Below are 26,663 nucleotides of genomic sequence, written 5' to 3' on the forward strand. Positions count from 1 at the left end.
GGCTATGGTTTCCTGGCCCCGCTGCTTTGTCTCTGGCTCCCTTTGCCTCTGGAAGATTAGCCACAGGACACAAAGATGCCCCGCTGGTCACTGCACGCCCAAGTTCAGTTTAGTTGGTGCTTCTTGCCTTTTTAGCCCGATCGCTTTCTCCGAGGGAGCAGGACGCGCAGCCCGGCAGCCTTTAGTGTAAGCTGAAGAGGGGGTTGCCTCCTAACTCATCTCAAGAGCTTGGTGGAGGCGGAAAAGAGGGGGAAAGGGAAGAAGAGCTTGGAAGTGTCAAAGGAAAATTGGTGCCAGTGGAGGCAGCAGAAAGGACAAAGCAAATTAATTTGTTGCCTTTTTGTGCGTGTGCCAGGTTTTGGAGATCTTAAAAAAAAAAAAAAAAAAAAAAAAAAAAAGCACACAGCCCCAAGCCCCAACCCCTTGGCTGGCTCTTATGGGAATGAAACACTCCTCCCGCTGCCTGCTCCTAAGGAGGAAAATGGCGGAGAATGCTACTGAGAACACCGAGGTAAGGAAGCGAGGCACAGGGACCTGGCCCCCGGACCCCCATCCCCGGACACACCCCCCGCGAGCAGCAGCAGGTGCAAAACTTTCCCCGCGCCTTCTGCTTGCTCCTGCCACGGTGGCGGCTGCGTTTTTGCATGGCCCCTGCCCTGGCTGGGTTCCTCGCGAGCAGTGCGTCCAGCCCTACATGTCAAGAACTTTCCGCCTCAATTTGCCCTGCCCTCCGGCGGCAGGCTTTGATCCGAAGCAGCTCCAAGTGCTTTGCGGCTCGGGCAAAGGAAGCGCTGGGCTCTTGGGCCGTTCCTGGACGGAGCAAACGCTCCTCAGGCAAGCGCTGGGCAGCCGGGTGTGCAGGGGGCTGGGGAGGGGAGGAGGGGCGCCGTCTCCGGACAGCTCCGCGAGCTCCGAGTGGTTTTGTTTGCGGGGGGGGAGGAGGAGGAGGCAGAGCTCCGCAGCATCCCGGGCAGCTCTTCGCAGACCTGCCAGGGAGTTAGGGAGCCGGGTGTCTGCAGCACCTGGGAGAGCTCCGAGCGCGGCTGCCACGGGGAAGGAAGCAGAGCCCCCGGCTCCGCGTGCAAGCTGGCGGGTTGGCCGGGGCGGTGGAGAAGGCTCTCGCATGGCTTGGTGAGCCGCCCCTAGGAGCTCTCCAGGGTGCTGCAGAGAGAGAGAGAATATTTTGGCGTTAGCTCCGTGTCCTTTAGCAGCCTCCCCCAGCCTTGCCCTGCTTTCCTCTGGAGACGCGTCCGAGCGGTAATGGGGTCAGTAGCACCTGATACTCACTGAGCTCGCCGTGACCTGGCGGAGGCTTTCCAGGGGCTGTGGCTCGTCTCTTGCTCCCGGGGGAAAAGAGGCAGAATCAAATCCTCCGGCTGCCTGCCTGTGGGAGAGCGAGCGAGCGCCAAACGCTCGGCTTCTATTAATAGGCTATGCCCAGTGCTCTTGCTGAATATTTAACGTATGGTTACCCGATATGCAGCGCCGTGAAATGTGTATCCATCATGGTATTGCATGCTAACCAACTCACACTCCTATTCCGCTTCAGCCTCTCTCTCTCTCTCTCACACACACACACAGCTGACCTCCATTCTCTTAATATCCCTGCAGAGGTAAGGCACGAGCCCGAGCTTCTGTCTGTTTCCCCTCTTTTACCGCTATTTAAAAGGGATTAGCCCCAGACCCCCTCCGTCTCCTTTGCAGTGAATCCTAACAGCGTCTGCGTGGGTAGGGACACTAATCTCTGCAAACGGGTGTGTGTGGTAAAGGTCCAGGGACGTGCTTCACTCGCCCTGCTATGAGAAGAGCGGAGTTGTCTTAAACGAATATAATTCCAGCAATAAATCAAAGGAGCATGCCTGCTCCTGCGTTACAACCCCCTCGAGTACCGTGGTAGAAGAGGCTGCTATAAATAGCAAGGAGTCAGGCAGCACATCTGTAAACTGTCCTAGTACGGATAGCACGTACTGTACCAGAGGTCCCAGATTCCTGCCCAGTACTGGAGGCAGAGGAGATAAGCCCAGCTGCTTACTTTTAGAACCCTTCATTGTCCTTAAATGGGGGCGGGAGTGCGGGGAGGGACATAGGAGCTGAACGCATTAACTTTCTCTCTTCCATCTAAACTTGATATCGATGCATTTTGGGGGGGGGTGTCTATCCCCTCTCCTGCTGTCTTGTGCAACGCTGCACCCACTGCATTATGCATCTGCAGGGATGGCTTTCTTAAAAAAAATGCACTCGGAAAGGAAGTGTATCCTGGTTACGGGCTAGGTTTTTTGCTCGTTATAATCTATGCAAATGCAAGATTTGTGAAACGAGAGCAAAATTATAGACTGGACTAGTGCAGATAGACATTTTCTATTGTATATGTCTGTGCATGAAGCCAGCAAGGATGCATTGATAACATCTGGTAAAATATTGTCTCGTTTATTAGCTTAATTTTCAGCTGTTAACGTTTCTTAATTTTTAAAAAGGAGAGAGCGAGAACGAGAGCCCCACATAATTAGAAATGCAACAGATTAAATATTGGTGTATTTTTGAAACTAGTTAACTATCAAACATCCTTATTCAGTAAAACCATAAGATGCCGAGTTGGGGCTCAAACCTGCATTCCCTGAGCCTCCCTCCCCAAGCTCATCCAGAAGCCAGGGGCTGTTTTGGAAGCAGAAAGAATGTAAGATAGGGCCCTTGGTTTGTGTTCTTATCATAATGAAGTTATGTAGTATCCTCAATTGGTGTCAACTGACTCCACCTGAAGTCAATGGAGTGACACTGATTTACATCAGCTGGTGATCTGGCCCATACTCTTAATTTTCTAAAGCACTAAGGTACTAGGGTGACAGGCAGTATATAAAAAAAGTGAGACACTCAGAGGGATGAGCAGTTAAAACAGTTAACAAATAGCCAAAACATCACTGCCAAATTATTCTAAAATCACCTGGGTCTTACTCATATTGATCTGAAGCTCTTAATAAGACAATTACATACATTTAGCATTACCATTTTGTGATAAAGGATAGTGGATTACAGAAATTCACCACACATATAACAGCATTATTTAAGATCATCCTGGCTACAAATACTGTATGTCAAGCACTTTTCTTATACCGTACTGAGTTTAAAAAAAAAATAAGAGAAATATAGACCCAGTCCCAGAAACTCCTGCTCATGCGAGAAACCCCAGTGAAATAAATGGGACTACTTGTGAGTAAAGGAGGACTATTCATGCCAGTAGGGGATTTACAGGGTTAGGCCCATATTTTATCAATTTCTAGACATTTACAGTGTTAACACTGTTTTATATGCACTATAGGCTAGACCCGCAAAGGGATGTCGGTGCCAAAATGCCACTTTAGGCATCTAACACAAAAATTTAGATCAACTCCCCTGCTCAGCTGCTGACTAACCCTGTAGACACTTACATTCTTTAGATGCCAACGTTGCCCTGGCAAAGTCAACATGGTGCCTAAATTTCTGTGTGTGGGCATGCACAAATCTGTCTAAATCCTGTTGCTGCTTGGCTTCTCAGCACCTAAGCCCTAGTGGGATCCTCAAAATCCCCCACCTATCTTGCCTGTGGGGCCTGATCTAGAAGGGATTTTTAGAGGCCACTTAAGAGCACACCTACTGCATTGCCCCCTGCACAAAACAATACTGGAGGAGCAGGTGGTGCCCCTCACTAGTAGAATTTGTTCCACTTTGTATAAAGAATGCGATATTCATTGGGTGAGGATGACTCTATACCCCAGTGGTTAGGGCACCCACCGGGGAGACCCAGGTTCCAGCTCCAATAAATGTTTATTTTATATTCAGTGAAACAACTTCAACACGAGAAATTGAGAGAGCCCTACATCAGAATATGCCATAGCCCAGGTAGTAGGGAAATCACCTGGAGGTAGGAGGGCTGGGGCCAAGTACCAGCTCTGACCACTGGACTACAGGGTATAAGGTCATCACCTCCTCCTGAGTTTTTTCTTTTTTTTTGAGAAAGAACTGAGCTGGCTTGCGTACTTAACGGCTTCACAGCTGTGAAGCCCAGGTGGAGATCGGCATCTTCCTCCAGTCCAAATGTCGGCACCTAACTCTATTTGAGGGCCAAGGCTTGGCCACACCCTTCTCCTCAACATTTCACTTCTGGCTAGCTTAGGTGGCCCCCTGCTCAGCGTGCTGGCTTCTCTGAATCACACGCAATCATCGACATGAAGGTCACTATCTTACAACAAAAAAACTTCAAATCCAGACTCCAGCGAGAAACTGCTGAATTGGAATTCATTTGCAAATTGGATACTATTAATTTAGGCTTAAATAGAGACTGGGAGTGGCTAAGTCATTATGCAAGGTAGCCTATTTCCCCTTGCTTTTTCCTACCCCCCCGCCCCGACATTCTGGTTAAACTTGGATTTACACTTGGAGAGTGGTCAGTTTGGATGAGCTATTGCCAGCAGGAGAGTGAGTTTATGTGTGTGTGTGTGTTCCCCGGGGGGAGGGGGTGAGAAAGCCTGGATCTGTGCTGGAAATGACCCACCTTGATTACCATGCACGTTGTAGGGAGAGTGGTCACTTTGGATGAGCTATTACCAGCAGGAGAGTGAGTTGGTGTGTGTATGGGGGTGTGTGTGAGAAAACCTGGATTTATGCTGGAAATGGCCCACCTTGATTATCATGCACATTGTGAAGAGAGTGGTCACTTTGGATGGGCTATTACCAGCAGCAGAGTGAGTTTGTGTGTGGGGGGGCGGAGGGTGAGAAAACCTGGATTTGTGCTGGAAATGGCCCAACTTGATGATCACTTCAGATAAGCTATTACCAGCAGGAGAGTGGGATGGGAGGAGGTATTGTTTCATGGCCTCTGTGTGTATATAATGTCTACTGCAGTTTCCACGGTATGCATCCGATGAAGTGAGCTGTAGCTCACGAAAGCTCATGCTCAAATAAATTGGTTAGTCTCTAAGGTGCCACAAGTATTCCTTTTCTTTTTGCAAAGACAGACTAACACGGCTGTTACTCTGAAACCATTCTTAGGAGTCTAATTCTCCCCATGCAGTATGTGGGGAGCCAGAGTGCCTAACCTCGGGCTGAGGCTTCCGCTGGGTACCAGGGCAGCTGAAGTTACTCATTGCAATGCTGAGTGTAAGTCCCCTTTGTGGATATAGTCCTATGGGCCTGATTCAATGTCCAATGAAGTGAAGGAGAGCCCCACCATTGACTTCAATGGGCATTGTATCAAGCCCTGTATTTATGTATGAGAAGGCCATTAGAGCTCTATTTGCCAACATTTCTACAAAGAAATTCATTTGCAGGGCCTTTTATATTTCTTTATTTATACAGCACCCTGGGTGCGCATGGTGCTTTACAGAAAAATAAAAGACGGGGGGCTGAAACCAAAAGCCCTCTGTGCATAGTATTCACAGTGAAGTCAATGGAAGCTCATCTCATGGCTGGCTTGTAAGATTTGGCTCAGGTCTCTGCCTGACGAGTGTACAGTCCAAAAGCCAATACTGCAGAGCTTTATTCTCAGGAACCATCCCACTGACTTCAGTGTAGGGCTATTCATGTGAATAGGGCTTTGGGATCAGTGCCTCAATTATGGGACTGATCTTATAAATCCTTATTCACATGACCAGTCCCATTTACATCAGTGGGGCTGCTTATGTGAGTAATGGGTTCAGAAATGGGCCCTATAGCAATAATGGAAGACAGAAAGATAGAAAATAAAGGGAAAGGAGAAATTGCTTTTGGAAGAGCATTTATGCGAAGTGTCCCAAAAATCCCTATTGTTGCACTTGCATGGATTGCTTGGTCTATTCTTTTAATGTGAATGGGCATGGAGGAAGGAGATGTCTGTTCTAGAGCTGAGTTTAGCAATGGAAAACAAGTCTAAAGACATGAGATTTCAGGAGGAGACGGTGTGTGCTTGATGCATAGTCTTATAGAGTGTAAGGCCAGAAGGGACCACCACATTATCTAATCTGACCTGCTATACATCACAGGCTCCCAGTACCACCCAGCACCTGCACACTAAACTGAACAACTGAAACAAGACCAAAGTATTACAATTGTCAGGAAACTTGACAATTGTGTGCCACAGGCAGAGACTAGGAGAGACTGAGATGCACCAGTGCCTGAGGCTTCTGGAATGTCAGGGAAATAATTAAGTGAGATGTACAGAGATAATCCTGGCAAATGACCCACACCTACGTGCTGCAGAGGAAGACTAAAAAACCCCAGCGTCACTGCCTATTTGACTTGGGGGAACATTCCTTCCCAACCCACATATGGCAATCAGTTAGACCCTGAGTATATGAGCAAGAGCCAGCCAGCCAAGTACCCGAGAGAGAGAATACTCAAAGTCACCTCAGAGTCCCTGGCCCACTCTGTCTATCTCCATTTGTGACCAACTTTGATACTTCAGAGGAAAGAAATTTAAAAAAAAATAATCTCCCAGCATACATTGGCAGGAACAAAATTCCTTCCTGACCCTTGTCAGTGGCTGTTCAAGGTGCAGGGAGTAGTGTGAAAAAAAGGCATGAAGGCATGAGTGATACAAGGACTTTATAACCTGACTGCTATAGTGATAGGGGTTATATACATAGCTGAAGTCTAAGTCCCCTGTAATAAACCATCCAATGATTATACTCATCCACATGTACCATTTACATCTCTGACTGATGTCATAGTCCATAGGCTGTGGATTTGGGGGCAGGAGTACATGGGCCAGAGCCCAACCACTTCTTGGCTGGATCAGACGTGTGTGGTGTTGCAACCCTGTGTGCCAGATTGCAACACCACTCACTCAAATTTGGATGGGGTGGGTGTAGAGGTTTATGGGCTGAGGAGAGGAGGGTCAGGTTGCTGGTGGTGATGAGGTGTCTGAGAGGGGAAGAGGAGGGTCAGGCAGGGGGAGAAATCTATGCCCCCCACTTTACTGCATTTTGCAGTCCCTGTAATAGCCCTATTTTTATTACGATAGAACCTAGATGCTCCAGCTGAAACCGGGCTCCTATTGTGCTAATTGCTGTACAAGCACACAGCATGGCAGCCTGTGCCCTGAAGACCTCAACATCTAAAGAGATTAAATAAAGGATGGGAGAAAGGAAGTACTAATATCCCCATTTTACGGATGGGGAACAGATAGATTAAGTGATCTGCTAAAGGTCACACAGGATGTGTGTGGAAGAGCCAAGAAATGAATCTCTTGAGTCCCAGTCTAGTGCCTCAACTCATAGACTTTAACATCAGAAGGGACCATCGTGATTATCTAGTCTGAGCTCCTGCACATTGCAGGCCACAGAACCTCACCCACCCACTCCTGTAATAGACCCCTAACCTCTGGCTGAGTTACTGAAGGCATCAAATCCTAGTTTAAAGACTTCAAGTTACAGAGAATCCACCATTTACATCAACCTCCCTCTATACTTACAGAAAGTCCTGGTTCTCTTCCATGGGTACAGAGGGCCACAGACACAATGAAAATCATGTGATTCTGCTGTACCCCCTGGTATGCAGGATGCCAGTAGTCCTTAAATATGGATGTGAACTCTGAATACTGCAGAGCCCAGATCTGTGAAAGCTCCTTCTCTGCCACGGTGGATGAAGACATTAAGGTGGTCTGTGTTAATGAGAAGCTCAGTGGATCTGCAACCACACAAATCCACCAGCCACCCCACTATGGATGGATGAGTGGGAAAACTGTGATGGCTACTTGCAGCCCTGAGTCTCCACAATTACTTTGTGGCTCATGAGTATGATTTCATTTCCCAGGCACTCCTGTGGCATGGGATTTGCCTTTCAATGAGTAATTAAAGTAAAACTCAACACAAACTAAAAACCTATTAGGAAGATTTTTGCTATTGCAAGAGGCAGCATGGCCTAGTGGCTAGATCATTGGTTTGGGACTGAAAAGACGCAGATTCTATTCCTGGCTCTGCGGCTGGCCAGCTGGTTGACCTTGGACAAATCATTGTCTCAGTTTCCTCATCTGTAAAATGGGATAATGATATTGACATCCATTGTAAAGTGCTCTGAGACCTACTGATGAAAAACACTAGATAAGCATAATGTTATTTGTTTCAGTACATGACTTCAGAACTCCATGCATGAAAGAATACCACCGAATGAAAGTTGCTTACACCAAGAGAGATGGGACAGGAGGGTAGTGGAAGTGATGATGGACTCTGACTCATTCTGAGGCACAGTGCCAGCCGGGTTGTAGCATGTCACCACTGAGAAAACAGCTTGTGACATGTCTTTCAACTGTATTGAGCGGTCACGTGTCCCAGAATCTTGTAACACTGGAGAGCAGACAGTTGCAATGCCAGCTGTGATGATAAACAGCGTATCTGAGTTGTATGGACCAGATCCTTAGCCCATGCTCCAGTCAGAGCTGTCCGGGAAACAGTGTTCCCATCCTGTGGGAGTTTGAGATTTTGAATATTTTTCTCATCCCAAATCAGGACTAAAAGTCAAAATTGTGAAAATGTTTGTGAATTGATACACCAAAAACCATTTCAGCTTGGGTCAAGTGTTTCGATAATTTTGAAACTTAGGTTAAAACAGGTATTGACTTGGGAGAGTCGTGGAAATTGACCCTGCCCTGCAACTACTTTTGATTTCAACAAATCAGCATTTTCTGATAAAAAACCCATATTTTTTTCCAGAGACGTCCCAGCTAGCTCTACTCCAGCTGCTTTGTGCTGCTGAGACAGTGAAAAGCAGCCAGAAAGTTATCCTAAAGGGGCACCTGAGAATTCCCACTGACACAGGGGAATGTTCAAGTAGTGTAGAGCTTGATTAGGGAGCAAAGCAGAGAGCATCCCATTCCATCTTATCCTCAGCTGGTGCCTTGCCTCTGCAGCCAGTATAACTTAGACTACCCCTTCAGATGCTCTAATTTATAGTGGGGGCTGTTTTGGTTTTTAGCCAGTCCAGGATTGGGGGAATGGAACTCTGGCTGAGAACCACGTTCCCCTCCCCACTCCAGTTGTGCAGGACATACATTTGGCTAAAGTGAGGATTATGCCCAGTGTAATTAAATGCTCTCTATCCCTACTCAGAATTAATACAACGTTCAGGGTTGTGAAATCAAACACTAAAAAGTCAGGATGTTCCCAGAATTAGGGCATCTCCTACATTGTTATCCTGACTCATTATAATGAAGGTATTTTGGGGTGTGCATTAATAATATAAAATAAGATCCAGGAATGTTTATATTTAATAAGAATCATAGAACTTAGAGATAGACAAGACCTACTGGATCCTCTGGTCTGTTTCCTTGCCAGTATAGGGTCATTCACTATAGCACATTTGTTGATGTCCGGTCTAATTACTCATATTGTCAAGGCCCGGCTTGACAAAGCCCTGGCTGAGATGATTTAGTTGGGGATTGGTCCTGCTTTGAGCAGGGGGTTGGACTAGATGACTTCCTGAGGTCCCTTCCAACCCTGATATTCTATGATTCTATATGCTGTTTTGTAGTGTAGAATGTGCTGTTTGTCCTGGGGTCATTAAGGGACGGATTGTGCTTGCTTTGAGGCTGTTGTTGTTCTACACTAACCCAAGAGAGCTCCAGGAGTGTGCATGGAGGAGTGCATGGAGAGTGTGTACTCTTCACAGGAACATGGGAATTGCCATCCTGGATCTGAGCTTTGGTCCACCTAGTTCAGTGTCCTGTCTCTGACAGTGACTGGCACTAGATGGTTCAGTAGGCAGATGGGGGATAACTTGTCCCCTTTAGGATGGACCAATCTGCTGCCGCTTGGCTGGCTGGGTCAGCGTGGAGAATGGAATTAGTACTTTTGCCTCCCTTCCACCCAGCCCTCCTTGCCCTGCTTGTGGTGATTTGTGCTAGGAGGGTAGCAGACTTTTGTTCCCAAAGGTACCAGGAGGGGACAAGGGACAGGGCACATTCTAGTCATGACATTACACTAACCTCTTTTACTTGTAAACTATTTTTAGATCACCGATAAAAATAGTAGTGGCCGGTGAATGGCAAAGTCAGTTGCTTTGGGCTCCGATTTCAGAGCATTCTGCTGGTTAGTACGCTGCCCACCAGCTTCAGCAGCACGCTTGACTTTGGTCTAGTCTTGGTTCCCAGACTAGAACCAACAGGTTGCCAGCACTTGCTTCTGCCTGGCTGTTTATGCGTGGAGAAGCTGCGTAGCGTTCTTTGTGCGCTGCTCCTGAGCGTGGTGCCAGAAGTATTTAATCTAAAGCCTATGGGCAGAGAAGCTGGCTGTTATTCAGAAGACTCATAGGCTGTTTCTGGGAGTTGGAAGCCTAAGTGAATGAGCCAGATAGGAGCTAAATACCTGCAACTCCTATTGACTTCACTGGCCACGCTGGATGCTCAGCAACAGCACCTGGTTTACAGTCAAGCCTGTATTTTGGGGACTGAAGGGAAGGGCCAGATGGATTTTAAGTTCTGTGATAACTTGGGGTTTCCTAACCCATTTTTCTTTCCTCTGTGGGAATATTCCCTAAATACAATAACATAAACACACGTCCATATTAAGGAGCAAGGGAACTACTCCTAGAGCCAGATGTGTACTGGCATGCTACAGCGGTGCCCTCACAGAGGTACAATGCCACCTGCAGTTCAGCAGTTGCCCACTCTTAGAAAGCATGCAGTGGGCAATCCTCTACCCCTTCTCATGGCCAGCTAATGTCACTTGTGAGTACTGTCTTCATGGAGATTTTGTGTGTCCTGAGCACTGAGAATATGACTGTGTTCTGCTGCTACACAGAGGCACAAATGAGTGGAAAGTCCCTTGAGCCTTTTCCCCACCCTTGAGCATCTGCAAAAGCTGGACACAATTTAGCTCCTATAATGTAATAGGAAATTATATGGGCTTTATGATGGAGAGTGTATTGAACCTTGTGGTCCTGGAGATGTCTTTCGCCTCAATCTAATAAAATAAAGACATAATTTTAAAAGGCAGCGAAAATGTTGTCCCTTTTGTCTGCAAACACAAAAATTGAGTCTTGCTTTGAAAAATTGGAATGGAAGATGGATTATTTTGGTTTCATTGGATTAACAATTTGGAGAGCTAGACATCAGAATTGGAAAGGAGGAGGATTCAGACAATCACTGCCAAGACTGCTTTTTTGAAAACTCTGTTAAGTGCAGTGATGGAAAATAATTTCTCCTTGTATTCTGAGAGTGAAACGTTATGGCATCATAAATAAATCTGATTGTCTTGGCTTTCCAGTCAGAAGTGAAGATTCCAGTAACAAAACATATGCAAGGAAATTATGGAGAGAAAAAGTTCTTAGCTGAAATCTTAGACCTGGGCACAATAAATAGAGAAGTAAGCGTTAAGGTTAAGGTGTTGGCCTCGGAATTGGGAACCCACATTTAGCTTCCTGCTTTGCCACAGACTTCCTGTGTGACCATGGGCAAGTAAATGAGGGTACGTATACACTTCAAGCTGGGGATGTGATTCCCAACTCAAGGAGACACGCTAGGACAATGGGAGCTAGTGCGCTAAATATAAAGGATAGCCGTGGCAGCACAAGGGGCTAGCCGACCTGAGTATGTACCCATTTGAGATGCTAGGCATGTACTCAGGCTGGTTAGCCTCTCTATTTTTAGCGTAATAGCTTGATCAGAGCTAGCTAGTGTGGGTATGCCTCCCTGAGCTGGGGATCACACCCCCATCTCAAAGTGTAGATCTACCTTGAGTCTCTCTGTGCCTCAGTTCCCCATCGGTGCATGTAGATAATACCCCAGCTCTACCCTAACAGGAGCATTATAAAGATGGTGAGGCTCTCAGATACTATATACAGATTAAAGACACTATATACATTAAAGATGGTGAGGCTATCAGACCCTATTTACGGATGGGGGCTGTATATAGATCATGTAAGATCTGAGGTATGGGATACACCTACTGTACTTGACTCTGACCTAACTTACAGTGGTATATCAGGAGTAACTCCACTGAAGCCAATGATGTTACACTGGTGTAAATGGAGATCGGAATCAAGCCCATAGTGTAGTATCTTGCCTTTTTTCTCCCTCATTCAAGCTCTTTATTAAGTCTCTGGGGGAGTATGCGGAGACAGGACTAGAGTACATTTTCTCTATTGAAACAGAATTTCTGTCTAGCTGCATACAGCAGCTGATGTAAATCAGCATAGTCCATTGAAGTCCATGGAGCTCTGCCAGCTGACACAAGCTGAGTATCTGGCATGTTGTTTTTTCTCCTGCATGCTTTGATGATTTTTCTTATAGTGTTTATGGAAGATGAATATTTTAATAAATAGGGTTTATAAAAAAAATGAATAGTAAACACAGAAATCTATGTTAAACTGATGTTTTGGGTGAAACACTTCTTGTTCATTTATTTACACAGCAAAGATCAGGCCACATCCGAGAAGCCACTTCTTTTCCCTCCCCCTCCGACAATCAGATTTAGCTTCTTGCCTAATTGTACAGCTCAGCCAACTGATGCAAAAGGAGACATCACATTTGACCTTCAGTCACATCGGGGTCTAGTCTCTTCTCTAGGGTCCCAATGCTGTGAAATATTAAGTACCACCAACTTTGATTGACTTCACAGGCAGCATTTCTGAGGGTTGAGCCCCGTGGGTATGTCCACACTGCAAGTATAAGTGTGATTGTAGTACAAGTAGGCATACTTGTGCTAGATTTAATCCAGCTAGCACAGGTAACAATATAGTGAAGATGTGGTGTCATAGGCTAGCAACCTAAGTCCCTGGCAGCATTTTACATGAGCAATCAGTCTGTGCCACCATGCCATCAGTACTATGATTATCCATGCTAGCTAGATGAAAGCTTGCATCGGTATGCCTTCCCAAACATTGTAGGTATGCCTACTGTAATCACCCCTTCACTTGCAGTGTAGACACCCTGTGAACTTAACTTCCTGCCTGTGTTATTCAGAGTAACATGTATTTGGAGAGGATAGTTCCACGAGGGAGTGATTCATCTGGGATTTGAACTCATTGCCCGACAATATGTTAATTCCTTGCTATAGCCATTAGATAATTCTGCCTTCGTGGACTGAAAACTTGTTCCTACAGAGCGGGAGTGTAAGCCTACCGTGTCTCAGGCTCAGGGCACCCCCGCTGGTGGTGTTGGGGAAGTGGTATATCTGCTGGATGAAGTTGTTGGGCGGCCTGCCTGGTGGCTGCGCAAATGACAGTTCAAACCTCCTGGGTGAGGGTTCAACACATCAACAGGCAGCCTACAGCTCCGGTCTCTTGATCAACCTCCTGGGTGAGGATTCAACAATCAAGCCAGCTATGGCTCTGCCCTTGTAGGTGGGGGCGGAGCCATTCGATAGTCTCTCTCTTAGGCCTCCTAGCTGGAGTAAACAACTAGCATCTATGGCTCTGGACTCCGGGTTGAGAGCTGTGCAATTCAACAGGCTAAAGTTCAGACCTCCCAGGCAAGGGCAGATTAAGCAATGCCGTCTGGGACTCAGGACTCCTGAATGGACTGAGCGATGAAACAGTCTATAGCTCCAGCCTCCTGGCCAAGCAAACAACAATAGTCAGTGGCTCAGGCCTTCTAGGATGAGGGCTGAGCAGGCCACAATCAATGGTTGGAGCGCTTGGTTGTGGGCTGAGCAAATAAACAGTATCTCTGTCCTTCTGGCCTAAAGGACAGTGAGCATCCAGCCCTGCGGGGTAAGGAGAACTGGGCCCACGCTGCTCCACTGAGTCCCAGTCCAGGGAACTTGATATGATGGGTGGTCCCAACACAGGGTCAGCAGGGTAACATGGGGTCACTGCATCGCCTCCTGGCAGTACAACAGGACCAAAGTCTTGTTACCCTGGGCTACTTCCTACTGGCTCTTGGTGGGGATGCTCCATCGTCACTGGGGCCTGGTTCCCAGTCTCACAGCCCTTCTTTCACTCCCTCTGCAGTATTGTCCACCTCTCAGGGCAATGGTTTGCCTTTTCTGCCCGCTGCTGGTTGTGCGCTCTGCTGGTGGCTCAGCTCCCTCGGAGGGACATTTGCCTCCTTCCCTGGTCCAGCCCCAACTGAACTGCAGGATGTAGTTTTTATATTTCCTGTCCCACCCCTGTACTTCCTGTGAAGGGGGCAGTGTAGGGTGGAGTTAGCTGCGCCCAACAGGGTGACTTAATCTCCTCTGTACCAGAGTGAGGCCACTCTTCCTCACTACAGGCAAGGTTGTGTGAGAGTAGCACCGAGCCACTGGTGTGGCTGGCGAGCAGACGGGAAGAAGAAGCACATTTCACTGGGCACAGAATATCGTGCATGCTTCATCCTTTTCATTTCTACCATTTTCAGCACTTAGTAATTCTGGCAGGTTTCAGAGTAGCAGCCGTGTTAGTCTGTATTCGCAAAAAGAAAAGGAGGACTTGTGGCACCTTAGAGACTAACCAATTTATTTGAGCATAAGCTTTCGTGAGCTACAGCTCACTTCATCAGATGCCATGAAAGCTTATGCTCAAATAAATTTGTTAGTCTCTAAGGTGCCACAAGTACTCATTTTCTTTTTAGTAATTCTGGGTTTATCTTGATGTTGCTGAAGTTAAGCACGTTGAAGGTGAAGTTTCCCTTAAGTGAAAAACCATTGTATCTTGAAACAAAATTCATTTAGTCAAACAAAATTTGTTCTGTAAGTCTACAGTAGGGGAGGGGCCACCTTATAAAGTCTTTAGTGGGGTTGGGAATTGAAATGGAAGGAGTAAAGTAGAAGACAAGAGAATGGGGAGATGTGTTCATAGCAACTTGCTGCTAAGGCTATTCATTGTCATCAATTCGCACCTGCAGCAGCAACAGCAGCAAAGGAAATATTCTCCCCTTCAATTTCCTGACAGAAATGTCCGGAATCAGAGAGCCAAAGGCCTGGGTGATGGATTAGACTTCCAGGGGATTGGGTCAATACTCCCTTTATACTGCTTGTAAATAAACAACTAGATCTTTACAACAGCTCCTAGAGACTCATGGAAAACACAATCTCTCTGTTTGCAAACCAGAGTGAAAATGACTTCTGCTAGCCTTTAATCACACACTGCAGGATTGCATGGAACTAGAAAGCACACCATCCATATGACTAGTCATGTGATCCATCCCAACCAACCTGAGATGAGATAAGAACATCACATTCAGAAAAGCACAAAACATTTTGTTTCAGTTAGTTCAGGCGAATTTTGTTTAGCATTCCCTTGAAATCGCCGTTAAACTAACCTTTAGCCAGTTCCAGCACCATTTTGCCAATGTTTAACCAAATCTAAGCTTGATAAGTTTCATTTGAATCAATATTGTGTGTTGACCATGGAGCTTTGTTACTCATGATCCAGTAAGGCAAAGTAAGCTGTGGAGTGGAGGTGGTGCAGGCTGATAGGCTAGCAAGAACACAGTAGATGTCATGAGGCAGTCAACAACACCTTTGAATATTCTCTTCTGTCAGCGTCTGGCCCTCAGAGCGTCTCCTGTTCTCAATTTCTCCTAATTGCATTCAGGTAGCCACTTCTCCTCATTGGCAACAGTCATATGAGAAAATCCTTAAAATGGCTTCTAGGGACACTATTTGCATGTGCTGGATTAAGCACCTGTCTCCTAACCAGGGTTTATTTCTGCTCTCCTGTCTTTTCCAGCCGTGCTCATTTCAGTTTCAGTTCAGGATTGATCTTAGCTCTCCTTGCTGAGCACTGTATATATTTTTCTCTCGCCCCATGGAAGCTTTTCCATCCTGTCATTTAGCAAAATCTGAGTCCTGAGCTCTGGCTCTGCATTTCAGCAGCTGGCAGGATTAACTCGTTGTCCAAAGCAAGGATATGGAAAATTAAGGCTGTTATTCCATTCAATTTATTTCTTGATTAAATGTTGCAGCCTGTATGGAATATTAAACCACACAGTGTTCTCGTTAATACTCGACTTCAGAACAGCTGAGTGAGTTAAGGACAGATCTCAGCTGGAGAAGAGCAAAACAATCACAGGGAAAAATGGACTGTTTTTTAGCGGCACCTGTTGGGAAAACTACTGGTCCTCTGCACTCGTAGACATGGGTTCAAATATAGTGTAGTAAGACTCTCCAAAAGGCAAGATTATGGTGCATCATGGGAGATGTAGTCTGACCAAAGAGCCCTGTGTATAGAGGAAAATGGGAGCATGAGACACATGAACTACAACTCCCATGCAGCGCTGCAGCAGCATTTTCAAACAGATTTTTAAAAATTTTTTGCTGAATTTTTCCAATTTTAGGTCAACATTTTTCAGTATTTGAATTTCTGGTGAAGTATTGAAATGGTCTGCAGAAAAGTATCCCAATTTTTTGATCAGCTTTGTTCTCTGTAGCATAGAGAGTATGTATCACATGGCCTCCAACATTAGGGGTCTCTCAGTAGTCCAACTGAGCCCTGCATTTGCACTAAGATGGATTGCAATGTGAGCGCCTTATATATGGCCTGATCTGTCTTTCTTACATGTATCTATCTTCCTTATCTACCATCCTGCATGTTATTCTTCCTCAAGCATTGGGGGCAGAGCAAGTGTGACACTAGTGCAGTGTTTTTGTGAGCATTGGTTTAGAAAAGGTTAGCCTGTGTAATAAAAGTCGGATAACTCTCAAAATTATTTCTTGCATTTCTACTTTTTCATAGCTTACATTCCATTTTTTTCTGGTTTTTAAAGACCCCTTCCCCTGTTTTTTTTTTTTTTTTTTTGGAGTGCCTGAATGTAATAGGAGGTTAAAATAGTTAGAAATAGTTAAAGAATGGTTTTAGGCTATAAGAGTGCTGTCAATTGTTTCTGTGAGGGTGGAATTGTATTCTTTGGGGATTCTTTTCTTTTACAAGAGACATACATTTAGAGAGCCTCTAGGCAATTATTTCACTGGAAAAATATCTCTGTACATCCTTCATGTTATCTCTCTACCTGCCAGCTCTCTATTCCTTTCCTAAGCACTAGGCCAATAACGGTCCTAAGTGCTCATAAAATATTTCTTGAAGTTGCTGCCACTTATAAGTGGCAGAAAAATATAACCAGTTTAATATTTGTTGTTTGGAAGATCTGTTTCCAGATAATGTAACTGAGTAATAAATGGAGACAGTCTGATCACACACTGTTTGTACCCTGGTGTAAATCCATCAATTTCAATGGAATTATTTGTGATTTACAGTGGTCCAAGTGAGTTCAAAATCACCCTGTTAAATTAAACGTGCTATTCCTATGAGTCTACTTAAGGATGCAAATGTCATATTAAATTGGTTTTTGTCAAATTATGGGTTTTTCAGCAGGCTCTAAAGGTTATGGTACACGATTTCATGGGTGTATAAAAGTTTTAGTGATATGGTCTCTTGCATCCCTTTCGCATTTAACAATCAAACCTGTGGAAAGACATTTCAGAACTATCAAGAGCTGGCTTATGTATTAATGTGACGCTACAGATTGTGTTGTACTCTTGTTTATGTTAGCATTATTAGCAACAACTGATTAGGGTATACAATAAAGTTTGTATCATAGGTAACATTTTTCATGGGCCTAATCCAAACCCTACTGGAGTCAATGGAAAGACTTCCATTGACTTCAATGAGCTTTGGATCGTGCCACACAATATTTAGTATTGGAGATGTGTGAGGGCCCCATTCTTTAATCTCTGTTCTCACTGGGTAGTATTTAGGGGGACTATTCATGTGTCCCACTTAACTCAGTGGGACTATTCATGTGCGTAAGACCTAATCAGCATGATCAGTTAATTAGAATTAGGCCCCAGTTCAGCAAGATATTAAGCATGAGTCTAATTTTACGCACCAGTAGTTCCATTGGCATATATGGAACTTCACATGGGCTTCCATGTAGATTCATGGCTGAGCCCCTTGCTGAATCAGGGCCAAAAGCATTAAAAAGCTAGATTCACACAGGGATTTAGACATTGCGATGCTCAGAGTTGCAACGCCTAACTTTTAGACCTCTAGAAAACCACTGGGATTCACAGAACCTGAGTTAGGTGCTCAAGCTTCCTATACCCCTAAGACTGGGATTCACAAAAGTCAGCATGCCAAATGGCTCCTTAACTAAGCTAGCCAATGGGAGATGTGAAGGAGAGGGGTGTGTCCTAAATCCTGCCCTCTCAGGGAGTTCAGCACCTAAGTCCAGGCTAAAGGGAAGCATCTACCTCTGCTCAGGATTCTCAGCAGTGAACACTCTTCAGGCATTTCTTCATCTTGCAAGCAGTAGCTGTAGTCACCACCTCAAAACTACTCAGTGGGTAGGGTACTCACCTGGGGTATGGGAGACCACTGGTTCAAGTCTTCCCTGTCCCAGCCTAATGCAAAGAGGTTTGAACAGGGAATCTGCCACCACAGAGGTGATTGGCCTAGCCAATGGGCTATAGGGTGGTGTGATGTAGGTCTCCCTCAGTCTCTCCTGTTGAAGCTGTTCCACTTTGGAGAAATAAATATATAAATATTAACTGGGCCAGAAAGAGAGTGAGAATAACTCTATAGCCTTGTGGTTAGGGCACTCATGTGTGAGGTGGGAGACCCAGGAGCCAGTCCCCCTGCTCCCATGACTCTAATGATTTATACACAGTGGAACAGCTTCAACTGGAGAGACTGAGGGAACCCCTTGTCAGAGTATCCCATAGCCCAGAGGCTAGGGAATGCACCTGAAAGGTGGCAGATCCTTGTTCAAATCCTTTCTCCCCCTCAGGTGGAGGTGAGGGGGGACTTGAACTGGGGGTCTTCCACATCCCCAGCCTAACCACTGGTTTGAAAGTTATGAGGGAAGTCCTCCCCCATTCCCCAGATGTTCTGGGTGGAGGTAGGCATGCTCCACGCATGCCTAGAGGATCAGGCCCCTGCAAGTGAGAAAGGCAGAGGGATGCCTATCTTCCCCTGGTTCCTGCATTAGGTGTCTGGACAACAAAAGTGAGGTAGCAGCGTGTATGCCCAGAGGTGCCTAAGGAATGTCTAGTGCAAAAAGATAGGCGCTGCTGAGTGAATTTAGGTGCCTACAGGGTTAGACAGCAGCTGAGTGGGGGTTTTGTAAATACCAATGGCATCTAAATCTGGGATTTAGGAACCTAAAGTGGCAGTTAGGCACCTAAGTCCCTTGTGAATCTACCTGTCTGATCCTGATGAAATCAGCTGCAGTCTTTTCATTGAGTTCATTGGGCTTTGGAACAGGCATTAAAGTGAAATTAATAGGAGTTATGTATACAGGTTGAGAATGGAATATACTCCTTAGGCCTGAAGGTGTGGGTTCCTGAGCTCAGTCTCTTTCAATGAGATTTCTACTTAACATAAAAACAACAATGTATCTTTAACTCTTAATGTCTGGCATGTCACTTCTCTTTGCATATAAAGTTTTTTGGATGTGGTGAAACAAAATAAGATTGCTTATCGACCAGCTATAAGTCTACTTAATGAAGTTAAATCCACCTAGGGTTTCGTGAGCATAGGGTTGGAGAAGACATATCCCCTATTTATAATCAGATGAGGATTAGGCAGCTACAGAATTTAATGCATTATTACCCTAACAATCAGAAAACAGACTATTTATCTGGCAGTAAAAAGCTTTTCATAAACTGTATATTATCACTACAAAAAAACTTTGCTAACTTAAAATTGAGGTTACTAATGTGTATTTTTCTCATAAATGATCACTAGAGAGCAAGGAAATAATATATTAAGACAACTGTCACACCCAACACAGTTCTAGTCTTTAACCTATAGCGCACTGCCAGCATGATATTCAATCACACCAACACACTAACGTCTTCTTTAACACATGCAATTTCAGTTCAATAGTGCTATCACCTTCACCAAACTGAAATTTAAACTGCACATCCTTAACTCTGACCTTGGGGACAGTTAAGCACCTAATGGGATTTTCAGAGCCAGCTAGGCAGGTAGGTGCCTAATTGCCACTGATTTCAGTAGGAATTAGGTGCCTAACCTGTTAAATGCTTTTGAAAATCCCACTAGGTGCCTATCTGCACCGTTAGACACCTAAATACCTTTGAAGATCTGGCCTCAAGTGACTTAGAAGCCTAAGTCTCATTGAAGTGTTTTTGAAAATTTTACCCTTCATTATTTATTTTAAAAATTATGTGAAAAAGTCAGTTGTTCCTTGAAGAGTTATTGTGCCTAACGTGGACACTAAATTAAATAATTAAAATATAAAACAGAAGGATTTGAACTGGAAATCTCAATGCTTTACGTGGAAATCTCAATGCAACTTTAAACTATCAGTTCTTCCCTACTATATGGTCAACGCCTACTGGGTCCTTCATTCTTGAAGGCCAGAATTATATCCTTACATAAATCCATGGTCAGTTTGATTTTACAAGGACAGATAAATATGCAACAGCTATCTACTTATGGTGATCATTTTCAAATGGGTTTAGCATAGCGATATAATTTTTAATTGCTATTGGGCACACTCAGCAGCTTTTGTATAAAGATGAGACTAGCTCTCTCGGTGCTTTTGTTTATTGAGTCATTAGCAATATATTGTCTTGTAATGTGTTTCATGGTAACGCGCATGAATATTCATCACGTTCTGTAAAGCATGTAGTCCATGTTCTGTGCTGAACAGATGATATTTAGGGCCTCTCTGCTGGGACTGACACTGCCAATTACCAGAGGGGTTTTGGTGATGCAAAAAACTGAATGCTCGCAATAGGCCAGAGGCCACCAGGGGCCTGAGTTTCAGAAGCACGGAGCACCTGCCTCTCGAATTAAAGTCAATGGGTCAGAATCATAGCATTTTACACTCACTTTGCACAGGTGTAAACGACTACACAAAGTGCAGGGCAATGCGGAATCAGGCTCCACGTTTTTAAAGGTACACTAAGCAAAAAGCAGACTCAGAACATCTCCCTTAAATTTAAAGAGATACATACACAGTCAAAAGGAGCTATGCATATATAGGAGGAGCAGAATACCAATGCAGAGTATGACCATGTTGGTCTGAGAGAGGGATTATTGTATGTGAATCCCATATTTTTATCTATTTCTTTTTCCTTGCTATCACACATCTTGAGAAAGGCCAGAGTGTAGCCAAGACACTGATTTTACCTCCAAATGTATTTGGGTAAGTAAATCAAATATCAGTTTTTAAATGTCGCTCAGAATGTAAAATGTTGAACTATAAGTTCTCTGTCTGATATAGAAGAGATCCAATCACTTTAGGAATATCTGCCACACATGAACATAGCCCCCATGGCTCCCCAAGGTTTCAATCCTTTGGAGTTCTGCATGCCCTCAAGTCTCAATGGGCCAAATTTTGCTCTGAGTGACACCAATATACATCTGGGGCAACTCAGATGGCAAATGGAATTATTCTGGATTTACACCAGTGTAACAGAGCAGAATTTGGCCCACTGACTTGAGCAGGACTTGATTATGTTGAGCCCCTCAAAGGACTGAAAAAAATACAAAGGGCCAACTATTTCTGACAGTTTCACTGATGTAAATCTGGAATAATTGACTCAAAAGAGTTAATTTCTTGAGCTGTCTGCTAGTGGTCACATGCACAGATTTATGGCTCTTGGTATTTGACTCAGTTTGGCTTCTGGACCCTGCTGGATTTGCCTGCACTATTAATTCAGATGCCAAGTTAAGAATAAACTATGACATAACAGCATCTTTACTGAGAAAATCCTTGATGGAGTCAAATTGACATGGTTCTAACCTTTCTAATGTAGTAGGATTTTTCTTATTGTTAATTTCCTTTACTGAACACTTGCATATGAAAACTCTGGTAAGTTAGGCGAATCGTGCCAAGAAAACTTTTTTATGAACTGGCAATTTATGACACAGCTGCTTCTTTCATGGCATGAGCCTTCTTTGGATCATTTTGAATGCCATGCTGTGAAGAGAAAAATGTCCAAAGAAACCCTATGTATATATTCCTTGTGGGATTCGCATTCAGCTGGGTTGAAAGTCAGATTGTTGGCAGCAAAATGATCAGATACATTCCTTTTGTGCTTCATAATTGTTCTGCTGAAAACCAGTGTCACCCCTAAAATGACAAAGTCCAATCCAAGTCTGATTAGATGCTGACTGTCCTTTTCTCAAACACTTCAATGGCTAGAAAAAAATCAATTTTTAAAGTCTCTGGCAATGGCTGAGCTCTTTAAGCACTGAAATAAATGTTGAACATTTTGACTTGGGATCCTGTTCAAGCTGACAATAGTTTATCCAAGTCTAATTTGGAAAAAATGTAAGATCCATTTGATAGTTTTCTGATGCCTTCTATTGTCTGAAGAACATGGCAGTCCCTTTTTATGGCTGTACTAAATAACCTCATGTCTATGTTTGTAAACAAACCGTTCCAGGATCTTTGTGTTTTGGAACTGGTCCTCTGGGAGATCACATTGGTATGGTACCTGCTATCTCTTCAGTAATTTATAGAATCATAGAATATCAGAGTTGGAAGGGACCTCTGGAGGTCATCTAGTCCAACCCCCTGCCCAGAGCAGGACCAATCCCCAACTAAATCATCCCAGCCAGGGCTTTGTCAAGCCTGACCTTAAAAACTTCTAAGGAAGGGGATTCCACCACCTCCCTAGGTAACGCATTCCAGTGTTTCACCACCCTCCTAGTGAAAAAGTTTTTCCTAATATCCAACCTAAATCTCCCTCACTGCAACTTGAGACCATTACTCCTTGTCCTGTCATCTGCTATCACTGAGAATAGTCTAGATCCATCCTCTTTGGATCTATCTTTCAGGTAGTTGAAAGCAGCTATCAAATCCCCCCTCATTCTTCTCTTCCGCAGACTAAACAATTCCAGTTCCCTCAGCCTCTCCTCATAAGTCACATGTTCCAGTCCCCTAATCATTTTTGTTGCCCTCCGCTGGACGTTTTCCAATTTTTCCACATCCTTCTTGTAGTGTGGGGCCCAAAACTGGACACAGTACTCCAGATGAGGCCTCACCAACGTCAACTAGAGGGTCAGGCTTTTTAAGGTCAGGCTTGACAAAGCCCTGGCTGGGATGATTTAGTTGGGGATTGGTCTTGCTTTGAGCAGTGGGTTGGACTAGATGACCTCCTGAGATCCTTTCCAACCCTGATATTCTATGATTCTATGATTTGAGAGTAAGCTTTTGTGAGCTACAGCTCACTTCATAGGATGCATGCGTGTAGCTCACGAAAGCTTATGCTCAAATAAATTGGTTAGTCTCTAAGGTGCCACAAGTACTCCTGTTCTTTTTGCGGATACAGACTAACATGGCTGCTACTCTGAAATCCTTACAAGGAGGTATTCAGTCTCAGATCGCTTCTGTGGTTGCTGCATTAATGTTACCAGACTACAGCATTTGGCATCCATGGTAGTTTTGCAAAACTTATTCCCTGACTCAAACCCCTGTGGAAAATCTGTTTGATAGTAAAGGCAGGTTGGAGTGACATTAACCCATCGGCAGTTCCTTCCAGTCTGGAGAACCCTCTCGCCGCTATTTTTAAGGTTTCTACCGAATGCTCTGACAGTGTGGCTTGCGTTTCAATCTATTTGTGCTGTTGCCAGGCTTGAGTGACTAACTCTGCATTTTCATATTTTCCAGTGTGCCTTATGAGTGTCATTCTTTTAAGGCCTTTTCCGCAGTGTGACACCTCTCCACAGCCATAGTTTCAGCCTAATGAAGGTTTTTCTCTGGGACTCTAAAGGGGAAGCGGGCTGATTTATTCTTCTCTTAGGAGCCCAGATCTGGTTCCCCTTTCCTCCAGCATTTGTTATAGGCAACGCTGGTAGTGCTGCCTATAATTAAAGTTGTCTGATATTTCCCATTATAAGACCCTGTTTTCAGTTGCTTTTAATACTATAATAATAATGATGTGTTCAGTGCAGGTGTTGGATACAGGGCATTAAATAAGGTCTGGGACCACACAAAGAATGTGGAGGATAAAAAGAAATATTGAATAGCTACCCACTCACTGAATGAGGCAGAGGTGGTGTGGAAATAATTGTATGTTATCATGTAACTAAAGAATGTATCATAATGCATATGCACAAGGGAGCCAAATTAAGGTTGCATGAGCATTTCCTAACCTTTGAGCACTTGAGTTTGCCACCTTAATGTTCTTTTAACACAGTTTTGTTGGATGCAATAAGATTCCAGATTTAGGACTGTTTCTTCTACTCTTTGTTTCAGAATCTTGTTCCTGAGAGAGAGCTCTTCTTCTCACTTCTTCCCAGTTAATTCTAAATATACAATCAGTTCAGAAAGTGCTAACTAATGTTTCCCCTCCTCTGCTCCCCTCAGCTGCCAATCATTCTCAGAACAGGAGAAATGTTTGTAGAGACAAGATCCCAGGAGGACCCATCATTTTCCAAAAAAAACCCCAACCCTCAGTCACAATAACATCTTTATTCCCCCCCCCCCCAGTTTTCTGTGTTAATTTACTATAGCTTTGAACACTATGCAGAGATCTGGGAACAAGTTAGGTAGTATATTAGTGGGAATGAGACATGAATAGCATTGGGGTGACACAAACGATCCCCTTGGGAACCTGCTATTTATGATTCTGTGATATAAAATTTGGCAGATTAAAACTCAGTGATACAGCCAGCAGCAGGTTAAAGGGAGAACTTATTATTCATTCTATTTTTTTCTATATAGTTTCTATCAAACACAATTTCATAGATGAGCTAATGGCTCACGTGACTGGTTAGTACATTTTCCAGCCCAGCCCATGTCAGTAGAGATTGCTGTTTGGTAGCCCCCATGCAATGAGTTGATGATCTTAGTCGAGTTCTTGATGGACATATTGAAAACCATCACCACCACTGGACATTTCTTGGCACTTATGCTGGCAATATTTAGAAGCAGCCAAAGGCTGAATGGGCAAGAGAGATGGAAGTCCCCTCTCTCTTTGCACACTGGTGGGGCAGTGTGTTGAGAAAGTTGACACTGCTGCTAACCATGCTGCATTCATTCTATGATTAAAGAGGAGGACTGCCAACATCCATCATAAAAAACAAAACAAAATCTCATGAGATTTCAAAAATAATGTATGTTGGCTTCTTTCTGTTGGCCATCTAATACTGGAGACTTTTTATTAGTCATGTTTTCAAGCTTTTCTCCTTGACTATGAAGGCTTAAAAACTTACTTAAAAATAAAAAAGCTGAGATTTTCAGGTAAAGCCTCAGCACCTGGAATCAGGTAAGAGAAAAATCCCTAAATCATGAGATTCACAATAAAATCATGAGAGTTGGAAACACTGAAATAGAGAATTTCAGTCTTCAAGCCAGCCATCTACCTACACAGGCATCAACGCTAAATTTATTTGATTAAAAGCCCAGTTACACAGATTTTTCTGCCACAAATGCCTTTTGCTTACATTAACTTTTTTTCTTCTAGGTTTGTACTTCTTTTTTAGGCCGACATCTTTTCTAGGTTCTGTTTGGACTTTGTAGCAATTCTGGGGCACTATTTTGGTTGGCCTTTGTATGACCGCACAAGGGAGGGGAAGGGTACAAGGAGCTACACCGAGCTACCCACAGTACAGTCCTCCAAAGGGTACATCTAACAGGGTAACAGTCCCATGGCATGGCCACGGCTGTTCTGGATCAGCTGACTGGGGTGCAGGTTGCAGGGCTAAAAGATGCTGTGTAGATGTTTGGGCTCAGTCTGGGTCCCACAGCTGGGGCTCCAGCCTGAGCACAAATGCCTACACAGCAATTTCACCACCCTGGAGCCCAAGCCCTGCAAGCCTGAGTCAGCTGACTTAGGCTAGCCGCGGGTTTTTTATCCCTGTGTAGACATAGCCAAAGTTGCTGTCCATGCAGTCTTGAGAGCAATGTTCCCTCTAATTTTTGACAGGCTGTGTGTGCAAAAAATTTCTTCTGTGCAAATTGTTGAGCTTCTGTGCAAATTTTTGTGCGGGCGGTGTTTCACCGTGTGCGTGGGGTTTAGGATCCCTGTGAGCGTGCATACGCACACAGCTTAGAGGGATCAGTGCTTGAGAGTGGGCTATGCAGGACCCATGCCACTACAAACAAGTGGGAGGAATCAGGACTATGGAACCACATATCCCACAATGACAAACAGAGATGACTCGGGGTGTAATTGAAGGTATGCAGGACCCTGAAAGGCTGTAGCAGCAGACTTACTCCCCCTGCTTGGGAGCTGCAGGAGGCATTGTTCCTTCCCTGGGGCCACTGCCTCCCTTTGTTTCATCTGGGTTGCTTGCTGCAGCTCCTTCGCCACCTCCTACACAGTGGTGTGGCTGAAAGCTACAAGACAGCCTCCTGAGCCCATTCATCAGCGTAATCATTTTAACTATCTTTCTGCTGCAGCAACTGATTCAAATGATCATCCCCCTCTTGAAATATATGCTTGATGCTTTAGTTTCTTATTAGAAGCAGGACTCGGGTGAACCAGTTCTGATAAAACAAGAACCAGCCACCTTAAATCTTCAGCTGTCCCACAAACCATCTGTGGTCTCTCTCACACTGATGATCAAAGGTGCATCAAGAGGTAGCTTCTCAGCTGCAGTTAACTTCATGTGCCTAAGTGCATGATCTCAGAATAGCACATATTTCATGACTTACCTTGGTTTATGGCATAGTAATTGCTTCTTCAGCGGCTGTTTGGTTATTCCCCATTTAACTTCAGCGGAAAGATGCAATAAAACACACTGCTGTCCCATCAGGACAGTCACAGATTGCTGTTTTCACCGTGGACATAGAGTTCTACATTGCCTCCATAAATCAG

General features: G+C 44.5%; 1 protein-coding gene across 1 annotated transcript in view; it reads left to right on the forward strand.

The window, feature by feature from the left end:
* Nucleotides 1-262: 262 nt before the first annotated feature.
* PRMT8 (protein arginine methyltransferase 8) overlaps nt 263-26,663 on the forward strand; it is a 98,856-nt gene continuing 72,455 nt past the window's right edge. Inside the window, exon 1 of the mRNA XM_077807407.1 lies at nt 263-511. Coding sequence (XP_077663533.1) covers nt 437-511 — 75 coding nt within the window. The 5' untranslated portion in view covers nt 263-436. The remainder of the gene's footprint in view (nt 512-26,663) is intronic.

Source organism: Eretmochelys imbricata, chromosome 1 (genome assembly GCF_965152235.1).
Source record: "Eretmochelys imbricata isolate rEreImb1 chromosome 1, rEreImb1.hap1, whole genome shotgun sequence".
NCBI lineage: Eukaryota > Metazoa > Chordata > Testudines > Cheloniidae > Eretmochelys > Eretmochelys imbricata.